The sequence below is a fragment of the Heteronotia binoei genome, chromosome 1 (genome assembly GCF_032191835.1).
Source record: "Heteronotia binoei isolate CCM8104 ecotype False Entrance Well chromosome 1, APGP_CSIRO_Hbin_v1, whole genome shotgun sequence".
Classification (NCBI taxonomy): Eukaryota; Metazoa; Chordata; class Lepidosauria; order Squamata; family Gekkonidae; genus Heteronotia; species Heteronotia binoei.
This window is the reverse complement of record NC_083223.1, coordinates 238,673,733-238,687,349: the sequence shown is the minus strand read 5'-3', so window position 1 is coordinate 238,687,349 and position 13,617 is coordinate 238,673,733. Positions and strand designations below refer to the sequence as shown.

Sequence of the window (13,617 nt, the reverse complement as noted above, 5' to 3'; positions counted from 1 at the left end):
TTCCATTAATATACCAAATAGTACAAACTTATATGCTAACTTATAAATGACACATTACACTGGGCTAGCAGTAAAGAAGTTTAGGTTTGACAGGAAACCTAATATATTTCAATTTTACAGCAACAGTTTTTTCCTATAACTTTCTGGAAACTTTACACCTCTAATGAACTATCATCCATAAGCAGACACTCTAAAAACACATTCATATAAACTCGCTAAAAAACCCTTTATATATTTTGCTCACTCAAATAAAGATTAAGTATTTACCTCAATACCATCAAATTCAAACTTGATTACTGGCACATAAGCATCTTCTACTGCCTGCAGAAAGAGAAAAGGCAGCTTTTAACATAAGTTGTACTTAAAGTTAATTTGAGAATCATGATGATCTAGGAAGCTGAAGTTTCACCAAGAGAAACATAAGTTTCCAGTATTTCTCTCAAGTAAGCTAGCCACATACATTTGGGGCATGTCCCCTATTTACATTCAAAATGTAAAGTAATTTAATGCATACAAGCAGGCAATTTAGTGTCTGCCAGATACTGAGCAAGATAATCCAAACCCCCAGACTGAGTTTGGTATGAACACATGAAGCTGCCTTGTATCAAGTCAGACACTGAGTCTATCAAGTCGCTGGGGGCTCCTTTGATGAGCAGCAGCCCTCCAGGCTCTCAGGTGGAAGTCTGTCAAATAAGACAAGCAAACAGAAAGGACAGGGCCTTTTGTTGCCTCCATGTTTACCTCTTGGGCCTTTCAGTTCACAAGCTGTAGGCTTCCCAAGCTGATGTATGCTCCTAATGCTGCTACATAAGCAAACTATGTTAGTAATTGTTGGTTTTTGTGATAATGTGTTTTTAAAAACTCATTATGTAATTATGTTTTCATTATTTCATTGATTTGATTTGATTTATATCCCGCCCTACCCCACCAAGGTGGTCTCAGGGCGGCTCACAACATAATAATTCTAACAATAAGGTTTAAAAATTAAAATACAATAATAATTTACATAATTAAAACAACCAGTATATCAATGCATCAATCAACGTCAGTATGCTATCTTATTGTCTTCCTTCAGAATATTTCAATGCCAGTCAGTTATAAGCCAACCGGAAGAGGACTGTCTTACAGGCCCTGCGGAACTGTCCAAAGTCCTGCAGGGCCCTGACCTCCTCCGGTAGCTGGTTCCACCAGCAAGGTACTGTGATTGAGAAGGCCCTGTCCCTAGTTGACTTCAGCAGGGCCTCCTTTGGCCCGGGGATTACAAGCAGATTTCGAGAGCCAGATCGCAGCACTCTCTGGGGAGCATTAAAGAACGATGGTTTATGTAAGTAGAAAGCATGGATCAGAAAACTCATACAATAGGGGCCAGGTGCAGAAAAGGGAAGTGTTAAGGGTTTTAAAACCTAAGACACAAAAAGCCAAATGATATCTCATTAGAGGTCACAGCAGCAACCTGGTTGAAGGCAGCATGAAGCAGAAAGCCCATCCTACAGCCTTTCTGCTTCAAGCTTTCCCTGCTGATGGTGGTGGGGAAAGGAAAGCATTCCAGATGTATTTTCTGCTCCAAACCCAAAAACCACCCTGCCCCCCCCCCAACAAATCAGCTGACGGCCGCTGGCTGGGGGATGGAGGCTTGGATCACAAAGCATCTAGGACATGCTTTCTGCTCTGAGTTTCCCCTGGTTATTGTCAACCAGCTAATGTTGGGGGGGGGGGGGCTCGGAAAGCTTGTTAAGTTTGCCTAACACAGCTGCCCTGCCACTTATTACAGCACAGGGCCACAGCGTCCAGAAGGGGAGAATATGAGATGTGTTTTCCCTGAAGAGCTCTCACAGGTCCCTCAACTATAAATATTTCAAATAACAACAATTTAAGTGCTCTACAAATTACTAAAGCCTTCCCCTTTATTACCTGCAATACGCAATTCAATCTTAGGAACCACTACCCCAAACTACAGGGGACGAAAACCTAAGTAGTTTATGAAAGCTCTGGCTACATTTCACAACAAACCATTTGGATTAAGCTCCAAATTTAGAGTGATGTCTGAATGCAGGCTGTCCAAATTTTGTGGATGCCAAACTATTCTAAAATTGTGGTGTGTACCTGTAGTTTGTCCAAATGCAGAAGTTCTATGTTGAACAGCAATGCTCCTTTCTATGCAGGAGGCTGAAAAGATTTGCACCAAGCAGAAAGTGAACACTTTCCCTATGAAGAAAGGTTAAAACACTGGGGGCTCTTTAGCTTGGAGAAAAGTTGACCAAGGGGTGACATGATAGAAGTTTACAAGATTATGCATGGGATAGAGAAGGTAGAGAAAGAAGTACTTTTCTTCCTCACAATACAAGAACTTGTGGGCATTCAATGAAATTGCTGAGCAGTCAGGTTAGAACTGATAAAAGGAAGCACTTCTTCACCCAAAGGGTGATTAACACATGGAATTCACCGCCACAGGAGGTGGTGGCAGCCACAAGCATAGCCAGCTTCAAGAGGGGATTGGATAAGCATATGGAGCAGAGGTCCATCAGTGGATATTAGCCACAGCTTATCATTGGAACTCTGTCTGGAGCAGTGATGCTCTGTATTCTGGGTGCTTGGGGGGGCACAGTGGGAGGGCTTCTAGAGTCCTGCCCGTACTGATGGACCTCCTGATGACACTTGGGGGTTTTTTGGCCAATGTGTAATACAGAGTGTTGGACTGGATGGGCCACTGGCCTGATCAAACATGGCTTCTCTTACGTTCTTAACACAGGTGCTCTTATTGACTATGAACATAACTCTCCCAGGACCTATTTTCCACTCTCTAAGCTGCTCCCCAAACTACTCATGTCTCACCAAGAGGAACTACTCTGTTGTAGCCTCTGCAAAGGGAATGCTTTAAAAGGCAATAGGACAGACAATCACTTAATTGCATGCTTTGATCTGCCCATGTATGAACAACAGAAATGGCTTCACATTTTAAACAGTTACAATCACAAGCCATTTATTACCCATTACCTGTCATACCTTTTCCCCCATTCATTCCCCAAGTGAGCAACTGAAGGCAAAATGATGAAATGGGGTAGGGAAGTACCGCAAAATATCTATTTTATTTTTAAAAAGTTTTGAAATGCAGTAATGCATTTAGTAAGAAAATAAAAAGGAACCAAAGATTTCCTGGGGTGTTCAGATGTTGTGTTTTGTTTTAAATATTTTTATGCATTTGTATTTAAAATGCTGTTTTTAATGTTTGACATGTTTTAATGTTCACTGCTTTGGAAAATCTGAGTTGAGTTGAAAAGAAGCATAGAAATTTTTAAAATAAGTTCTCAGTGAAAAACAAGGAATATAGAGTTGGTGTACAAGTTCCCTTTGACCACATGAAAAGGCTATGCTAATATGGAACATGGTTTGACAAAAGCCATATAAAAAGAGAAAAGATACTGGATTTATACCCAATGCTTCAGAGTGGTTTATAATCTCCTTTCCCTTTATTTCCTCACAGCAGACACTCTTGTGAGATAGGTGGGACTGAGAGAGCTCTTTCGAGAACTGCTCTTGAGAGAACAGCTCTGAGAGAACTGTGGCTGGTCCAAGGTCACCCAGCAGCTGCATGTGAAGAATCAAACCTGGTTCTCCAGATTAGAGTCTGCCACTCTTAACCACTACACCAAATGGCTCTCAAGATAGTATGGAATATGGGACAGGGACTACAATAAGGAAGAGAACTATGGAAATTAGAGCCAGCATAATATAGTGGTGAGAATGTGAGACTAGGATCTGGGAGAACCAGGTTCAAATCCCTACTCTGCCACAGGCAGCTTGTTGGGTGAATTTCAGCCAATCGCACACTCTCAGCCTAATCTACTTCACAAGGCTGTTCTGAGAATAAAATGGAGGAAAGAGGGAAAGTATGTAAGCCACCCTAGGGCCCCAGCAAAAAGAAAATAAACGAAGTAAATAAGAAGCTGGGTAATCCAACGCATCAGTATACCCTAGGCCTCGCTGGTGTGCTGCTTATAACCAGGGCTCTGTGTTGTCTAACAATACAATCTGTTTATAAATATGGCAATCCAACAGCACCTTAAATACCAAGTTTAGTTCTTCATAACATTTTGAGAGTTAGAGTTCACTTTCTCACATGCAGTGAGCTCTGATTCATGAAAGCTGATGCTGGAATAAATTGTATTAGCCTGTTGCAGCACTTACAGTAGTACCATAAAGACTAAAATGGTTACCACTCTGAAGCAGTTACTAACATAACAGACACATTCCCCCCCGCCCCAACCTGGTATATACACATGAACTGTCCCAAGGGGAATTAGATACTTACTCTCAAGTTTCTAATACCTTCATGTCGCTTAAGCTTGTCAAAGAATGACTGGAAGAAGTCTGACCTTTCCACATGTCCAGGGGCAACACAGAGAGCATCTATATCAGCACCTACAAACACATACACAATTGGCACCAGTTAGTAGTTCAAGACTAGTCATTTCAAGACAAATTAACAAAGGTGGTTGAGTGGAGATGTAGTTGCAATGGCAGTGGGTTTAGTTTGGGATCAGTTGTGTAAAAAAACCCCAACAATGGACAACTTTTCTGTATTAATCTCATTATTAGGCAGTAAAAAGCCTAGTCCCGCTAGCATTTTAGGTGATTTTTCAAAATGGAAAAAGACTGGACTTTAAGATTCATTGACATATGTGAATATGGAAAAAATAACCATGCGAGCTATAGTGGGAGGATCTGTTTGCACAAGATGACAGCACTTACAGATTAAAAGCGGTACCAGTGAAGAGCACTAGACTGAATAAGCCATTAACCACCGTGGAAGAACAGCTATACAGTCCACCAAAACAAAATGGATCACTATTAAACATACTTCTTACAAGAAAATGAAAATCCCAGGTATTATTACAGAAAAAGCTAGGAAGTAGAGCTTAAAAAGGAGCTAACACCCAAGATGTGGCTGCATATCTTTAAAAATGTTTCTTGGCTATCAAAGAATATTGAGATCAGAGAAAACTGCCTAAAAATTATGTTCAGGTGATGCTACACACTAAAAAAAAGTTAGCAAAAGTGTTTCAATATATTTCAGGTCTAACCTGGAGGTATGAGAAAAACATTGGTCCCAGCCTCCATAAACGGTGGGACTGCAGAATAGCAAAAGGGTTTTGGAAAATGGGATATGTCTAATATTAAAGAAAAACATCAACCTTACACCAATTATGTTTCTGTTGGGTTATAATTTGGAAAAGCTACACAAAAAACCTGAAATACTCCAAAACTGTGAAATACCACAATATCTGGCAGCAGTGGGAATGCAGATACCAAAGTATTGAATGCACAGCAGACTAACAAATTATAAAATCAGATTGAGAAAATGTGGTTTGTTGTAGTTGTGGTCAAAATAATAATGTTTAAACAGGACTGTAAGAACAATAATGCTTGGGAAATATTTGCACAGCACTGGTCTATATTTACAAATTTCTGGAATAAAAATTTTCCTTTGGAGTCCACAAAGGACAAAAGTACTGTACATTTGGATATATACTTCAAAAAATAAATGAAAATAGAACATAATGTAATGCAAGTAGGATAATTTTGTTTGGCATTATGTATGAAACTATTTTTTTTAAGATTAGCAATGCAACTTTAATGTAATTTGCAGAACTAAGTATGTTGTGCACTTGTAATAAGTAGGTTATGTATGGTTTATTTCTGCATATCTATAATAAAAAAATCAAGCATACCTTTGGTGTGGACGCCAAGCCGATAGGAACCAAATGTAAATATTTTGCCCACAGTACTTGATGTGACTGAAGACAGGATGTTCTGTAATACAGTACAAAACATTTTTTATCTCTGCAATCTTGGCTTATAAACTTGAGTATTGAACTGATGAGTTTAGTATTTCTGGTCCTTAGCTAAACCAGTTGTGCCTCTTAGTGTATTATTTCATCAAGTGCATTTCCACATTGCACACAGAGGCCCATGGACTGTACACCCTGAATACGAATATTTGTGCTGCTGTCAAGGTGCAGGAAGCAGCCAGCAGTACTATGGACTCTGGCCTTCTTGTGAAGGACAAGGAGATTTCTGCAGCGGAAGAGGGTAGAGAACAGTCTTTGGTTGACCAGTTTGCATCATTTTAATGGTACCTACAAAAGCCATCTGTCCTTAATAAATCAATGCTTACATTTGTAGTGATTTTAATACATGTGCCCGTATGGAACCCATTTTGTAAAAAAATCTGATTGTTGATGGACACCCATACCACAAAAAGTTGCTAAGGGCTTCTGCATTTTGCTAAAGTCTGCTTACACAAGATTTTTGCAACAATTCCAAACTAGCGGGAAGTGGATGTGTATGCGAGAGAGGCAAAGCCATGACCACAACAGTAAGCTCACCTTTGCAGTTGTAGAGAAACCTAGAGAGAGGCACCTAGAACTAAAGAATCCCAACTACAGAAGATAAAGACCAGGAGGTCAGCAACCCTAGGTGAAGGGAGCCCTGGAGGACTGAGGCCACTGTCTCCAGCTGGGAAATACAGCAGAAGGCCCCTTCTTTTGTGCTAGCACTTGGCTTGCACCTACCCACAAAGGCCAAGGTTCAGGGCAGGTGCTCCTCTCAGCAGCTTCAGCCTCCCTAAGCAGGGCCTCCTCCTCCTCCTCCCCAACCTTTTGAAGTTTAGTAAAAGGAGCTCCACCACCAGTTCTTTCCCTGCCCCACCCCACATCCTGCTTGTAAGTGTGCTAGGCAAGTCAACAGCCCAGCCTCCTGCCACTCCCCCTACAAGGACACCCACTCAGGAAAAGCTGGAACTATTGTAAGAGGATGTTTATCTTGCGACTTCAACTTTTAAACTACTCCCATAGCAGACATTTTGAGAGAATATCCTCTACTTTCTCTCTCAGAACTCCAAAGAATCCACCGACTCAGAAAGTTTGAAGACTCCTGAAGTAAGGGACTGGTGCTTTGACAGAATTCTTACCTTCTTTTCACCGACTTCCACAATCCACTCTTTGGTCAAGTTATTTAATTTCCTGAGAATAACTACCCTGCAATAGACAGGAGGGGGGGGATGTTTTAGGAACAGTTTTACAAAGTTATGATTTTTAAAAGCCATTTACCTCACCAACACAAATATCTGAAGCTTTCTGCTTTGGTTCAACTGTATGACATGTATTTGTCATTACCTTTGATTTAGCTCTTCCTCATCTTCAAATACACCAAACGGCTCCATGGCCTCAATCAGCTTTTGAGTATAGATGTAATCTATTTCTCTTGGAGGTGCCAGGCTAATTGGAGAGGTGATTCCGTAGTGCCTTTGGGGCAGGATCTCCACCACAGAACTGCTGTATAAAGAACTTACATTAAACATGGGTGAGGACAAAGGTTTTTCCCATTTTACTAGCTGTATACTGAGGAAAACTATTTACTTCTGCTATAAGCCACATGCAACTAAACAAACTATTAATGCAGTCACAATTAACATCAGTGCCTTGAAGTGGAATGCTACTGGAGAAGTGAACACATACACTATTTTCCTATTGCTATTGGAGATAATATTGGATTTATATCCTGCCCTCCACTCTGAATCTCAGAGCGGCTCACAATCTCCTTTATCTTCCTCCCCCACAACAGACACCCCTTTCAAGGACAACCTCTGCCAAAGCTATGGCTGACCCAAGGCCATTCCAGCAGCTGCAAGTGGAGGAGTGGGGAATCAAACCCAGTTCTCCCAGATAAGAGTTCACACACTTAATCACAAACTGGCTCTCCTACACCAAACTGGCTCTGGTGTACACATGAACTACGTACTTTTCTGTTGTTTTCAAATAAGAAGTCAGTATAAACTTTACTTAATTTATACCCTGGTGGGGATCCAGAGCAGCTTACATAGTTCTCCTGTTCTCCATTTTACTTTCACAACAACCTGCTGAGGTAGGTTAGGCTAAGAGTGTGCAAGCTTCCCTGGCATAGTGGAGATTCAAACTCAGGCCACCCTGATCTTTACCCAACACTCTAAACCACATATTCTAATCATCATTTCAAGCACTGGTCTGAGCACTAAACCACCCAGGCCAGGGGTGTCAAACTCATTTATGAGGGCTGGATCTGACCTAAATGAGATCTTGTTGGGCTGGGTCATGTCGGGCCAGGCCATGTATGCACCTATTTTAGATGAGGTAGCAGAGATATAAACTTTTTAAAGAAAAGAAACACAATTAAATATTTTTTTAAAAACCCTTAAAATAAAACATACTTAAAACATTAGAAGTCTTAAAGGTCCCTTCTTTATATTTCTCCCGTGGGATCCAGGGAACTGGGCAAAGGAAGCTCTGGCTCTTTCTCTCCCTCCCCAGGGGATGAGGGGGAGAGGCCTCAACCAACGGAGAAAATCGAGGTTTTGCTTTGCAGCTCCTGTGCGATTGAGCAAGCCTTACAAAGCAAGCTGAGATGCAGAAGGAAGCAAGAGAGAGGGAGAAGAAAGCAGATGACAGCCAGTTGCTTGAGGACCTGATAGGAGCCCTTTGGGGGCCTGATTCAGCCCCTGGGCCGCATGTTTGACACCCCTGATCTAGCAATGATCGCCTGAGCTTTCTTAGTGGCAACACCAATAATGTTAAATTCTTTCCCAAGAGAGGCTCACCTTTTGACTGATGTCACTCAGAAAAACAAAGTGAAGACTACATTGTTTCAGCTGGTTTTCAGGTTAACTTTTTCATTCTTATTGACCAACTGTAACAGTAGCTTTTTGTCTAGTTTTATGGTTATCAGATTTTTACATGAATAAAGACATAATGTGTTCCCACATCATCAACCAACAACTTCAGCTCAACTCTCTCATATACACCCATATACTGGAATAGATCTGTGTGGTCTGGAGATCAGCCATAATTCTGGAAGAACTACAGGTCCAACCTAGAGGCTGGCAACCCTACCTGAGATCAACCCTGAAGGCTATGTAACAATTCCCTTGAAAGCTCACAAACCTCTTCTAATGGGAAGAAACTTGGAGGAGGAGGAATGATTCTTAATCTCTACCCATTCTAACAGTGTCTTTTTTCTTCTGTTCTTGCAAGACACATATGTGCAAGATGGTATGATGGGAACATGAAGCAGAGGAAAAAAGTGTCAGTATATTTGCAAGAACATCTCTCAGATTTTAAAGGGTTATGAAGAGAAAGGCATTCCTTATTTTACCCCTGTGGGAGGAAGAGGGTGCTGTTGCATGGTAGAGCACCTGCTTTACAGGCAAAAGGTTAATTCCCCAGCCATCTCCAGCTTAAAAGGTTCAGATAACACATGAAGAGAACAGACCCTGCCTGAGACACTGGTGAAATGCTCATATATTTCCTCACACTATTTCTTAGCCATCGAGGCATCTTTGAAGTGAAGCTGAGGGAAGGCCTAAAAAAGGTTTAGGCAACCCAAAAATGGAAGCTTAACACCATAGTGAATACCCATGGCATGGACATGTTGGCATCTAACTAGAATTATCACGCAACCCCATTAATTTTTTTAAAGGCTATAGGTAGACACTGCACAGATGGAAGAGGTTAAAGAATTAAACAGCAAACCCTCAGCATTTTTACCCAACTGTCTTAGTTTTAAAAAGCTCCTGAAGCAGCTTGCAAAAAATTCACACACAAATGGAAACCCAAAATTCAAGCCTTTGGAGCCAGCATAATTTTTTAAGGAAAAGGAACTGCATTAAAAATTAGAACACGGCATCCTTTTTTCTCCCTTTAAATAAAGTGGTTCAACATAGAAATTTCTGTCAAATTTGAGCAGCAACAAAACCCCCACCACTTGTTGAATTCTAAATTAGATGCTGTTGGTTTTTATTTCCCCTACTATCTGTTGATATCTTAATTTTCCTGTACAAAAGAGAAGGGCCCCCCAATGTGACAGGGTAGTAGTGGTAACACTCCTGCTGTCTGCTGCTAACAGCCAATAAAACTAATGCTGCAAACCAGCAAAAACAAGCATGCCAAGTCTGCAAGAAAAATAATCAGGTAGGATACTACTACTACTAGTACTAGCGAAAGAAACTGGTCACGTCAACTTCAAATCGGTTTCCTTTTAAGACCATCAGAAACCTCAGTTGTAAACTCTCTGGAGTAGACCCTCTGGGTTCAATTAACATGCACATGTGGAGCCAAGAACTACAGAACCTACTGCCACCTGGCCCTTCAGATACTAGCCACGCCGTCAAAATAAGGCTGCTCCGACGACGAGTGTGATTCTTTGAGACCACCCCAACGCCATTCTCCAGGGAATAGACGAGGGCTGTACCACTGACAGCGCAATAACAGCAGGCAGGAAAAGTAGCAAGGCGACCCAACAGAAACACTAACAAGTAGCTGCCCTCAAAGGCATAATTAGGAGCAACGGGAAGGGGGGGGGGGGCGCTGCCTAAAAGCTAGCCCGCCCAGGGGCCCAGCTGTTCTCACAGTAGAGAGAAAAATCCACGCTGCTGTTCCAAAAGGAGTTAGCAAGAGTCGCACGCTGGGAAGGGGTGGGGGAATGCAAGAGGAGAACGAGTCTCAATTCCGACTTCCGAGATCAATGGCCCATGCTCCCGGAAAAGCAGACCCTCCTCCACACTGACGTCAACTTCCTCCCCCACCTTACCCGCACGTCTCCTTCATTGCCACAAGCACGAGCTCTGCACGCATCTACTGCTTCCAACGCGCACACACTCTCTGCACTGAGCCCGACCTAGTTCCCCCCACTCGCTATATAGGGATAGCGGAAGCCGTAGTAATACAGGCGGCAGCGCCCCCTGCTGAACCGTAATGGCAAAGTCCTAGCTCGTTCTCTCCCTCTGTTACAATTGCGAACTTAAACACAACATTTGCGCGGGAAGGTTTGACACGTCGTCGCCGCTCTGGCTTTTGACTGCATTTGCTGCGTTTTTGTAGGTTTACATGAGAAAAGTAATAACAAAATCACGAGGGAGAAAATTTCTAAGGCACTGCCGCAGACTAAGAAACGCAACTAATAAATACATTAAAAAAAAAAAAACTCCAAACAGGAATTTTGTGCAATACTTTTAGTAGGACAAAACAATAACTGATACTGATCTGCAGCCTTCAGACAGACGTTCCCTTGGAAAAAAAGGCTGCTTTGGAGGGCTGCTTCTATGACATTATACCACCCTGAAGTAACTCCTAGGGATGCCAGCCTCCAGGGATCTCCTGGAATTACAGTTCATTTTCACACATTACAGATATCAGTTCTCCTGGAAAAAATTGATGAGTGGAGGACATTGTATCCCACTGAGGTTCCTGTGTTCCACAGACTCCATTCTCAAGTCCCCAGGTGTTTCCCAACCTGGATCTGGCAACCATGGCCCCTACCCTCACTGGTGGCCAGGGAAGACCTGGCAGCCCTCCTTCACCTTCAAATCTCCAGGAATTTCCCAGCCTTAAATTGGCAGTCCTAACTTTTGACGGGCACCTGATTTTCCCCTATATTACTTTCTCCTTCTTACTTTTCCCCTCCTTGCAACCACCATATCCTCACCTTTCCCTGGTTCCTTCTCTCCTTTGTGCCCACCAACCACCCAACGATTTCTATAATAATAATATATAATACTATTTTATTTATATCCCGCCCTCTCCGCCAAAGCAGGCTCAGGGCGGCTAACAACATCCATACAATAAATTATACAACAGGTTTTAAAATCACATTCATTTAAAAACATTCCAATTAAAATTAACATTCCTAGTGCTACTCTATTAGGTGTAAATACTATGGCGGAATCATTTAAGGCGAATCATCAGTCGTTCAGTCAGGTAAAGGCCATCCTAAAAAGGAAGGTCTTGCAGGCCCTGTGGAATTGTTCAAGGCTCCGCAAGGCCCGCACTTCTTCCGGGAGCTGGTTCCATAGGTGTGGAGCTGCAATGGAGAAGACTCGTGAACGGGTGTTCTTTAATTTTGCCTCCTTCGGCCTGGGGATAGTCAGCTGGTTCTTCCCAGCTGACCTCAGTGCTCTCTGGGGTTCATATGGGGAGAGACGGTCCTTCAGGTAGGCAGGTCCTCGACCATATAGGGCTTTAAAGGTGATAACCAGCACTTTGTAACGAACCCGGTATACAACTGGCAGCCAGTGCAGTCTGCGCAGCCCCGACTGTATGTGCTCCAATTTCGGGAGCCCTAATAAGTTTCAGTTTCAGTTTATTTCAATTTATATCCCGCCCTTCCCACCGAAGTGGCTCAGGGTGGCTTACAACACATAAGAACTAACATAGGTTTTGGATTTAAAATACAAATTACACCGTTAAAACAGTAAAACATAAAAACAAGCGATCTAGCAGAATACTACACTGCAATCTTCTATAGAGTTTCCAATGCCAGTTAGTTATAGGCCAGCCGGAAAAGGGGTGTCTTACAGGCCCTGCGGAACTGGCCAAGGTCCCGCAGGGCCCTCACCTCCTCCAGCAGCTGGTTCCACCAGCAAGGGGCCATTACCGAGAAGGCCCTGTCCCTGGTGGATTTCAGATGGGCCTCTTTTGGCCCGGGGATATCAAGCAAATTTTGAGAGCCCGATCTCAGCACTCTCTGGGAAACATGTGGGGAGAGACGGTCCCTAAGGTAGGCAGGTCCTAGGCCATATAGGGCTTTAAAGGTAATAACCAGCACCTTGTACCTGACTCAGTATATTATTGGCAGCCAGTGCAGATCCCGAAGCCCTGGCTGAATGTGCTCCCATCTTGGGAGCCCTAATAACAGCCGGGCAGCGGCATTCTGCACTAACTGCAACTTCCGGGTTTGGCACAGGGGCAGCCCCATGTAGAGGGCATTACAGTAATCCAACCTCGAGGTGACCGTTGCATGAATCACCGTTGCTAGATCATCATGCTCCAGGAAAGGAGCCAACTGCCTCGCTCGCCTAAGATGGAAGAATGCGGACTTAGCAGTGGCTGCTATTTGAGCCTCCATTGTTAGGGAAGGCTCCAATAGTACCCCAAAACTCTTGACCTTGTGCGCCGCTGTCAGCGGCACACCGTCAAAAACTGGCAGGGGGATTTCCCTTCCCGGGCCATGACAGCCCAAGCAAAGGACCTCTGTCTTCGCCGGATTTAGCCTCAGTCCACTCAGCCTTAGCCACCAAGCCACGGCCTGTAACGCCCGGTCCAAATTTTCTGGGACCAGGTAGGCCGGCCATCCATAAGCAGATAGAGCTGGGTGTCATCAGCGTACTGATGACAACCCAACCCATACCTCCGGGCAATCTGGGCAAGGGGGCACATATAGATGTTAAATAGCATCGGGGAGAGCACCGCCCCTTGAGGCACTCCGCAGTCAAGCGTGTGTCTCCGGGACAGTTCACCCCCAATTGCCACCCTTTGTCCCCGACCCTCAAGGAAGGAGGAAAGCCATTGTAAGGCCTGAATCCTTGTATCGGCGAGGCGGCAGGTCAGTAACTGATGGTCGACCATATCGAACGCTGCTGACAGGTCCAACAGCATCAGCACCGCCGAGCCGCCTCGATCCAGATGCCGTTGAAGGTCATCTACCAGGGCAACCAGCACCATCTCCGTCCCGTGGCCCGGGCGAAAGCCGGACTGATGGGAATCAAGGACAGAAGCATCCTCCAGGAAACTCTGTAGCTGCATCGCCACT

At 43.6% G+C, this 13,617-nt stretch overlaps 1 protein-coding gene across 2 annotated transcripts in view; it reads right to left on the bottom strand.

Moving 5' to 3' along the window:
• Positions 1-10,751, bottom strand: part of PAPOLG (poly(A) polymerase gamma) — a 46,879-nt gene extending 36,128 nt beyond the window's left edge. For both annotated transcript variants that reach the window (XM_060249617.1, XM_060249626.1), the window contains exons 1-6: positions 10,621-10,751; positions 7,176-7,334; positions 6,971-7,037; positions 5,730-5,811; positions 4,310-4,419; positions 268-321 (exon numbers count right to left, since the gene is read on the bottom strand). In XM_060249617.1, coding sequence (XP_060105600.1) covers positions 268-321; positions 4,310-4,419; positions 5,730-5,811; positions 6,971-7,037; positions 7,176-7,334; positions 10,621-10,664 — 516 coding nt within the window. In that variant the 5' untranslated portion in view covers positions 10,665-10,751. The remainder of the gene's footprint in view (positions 1-267; positions 322-4,309; positions 4,420-5,729; positions 5,812-6,970; positions 7,038-7,175; positions 7,335-10,620) is intronic.
• Positions 10,752-13,617: the final 2,866 nt, after the last annotated feature.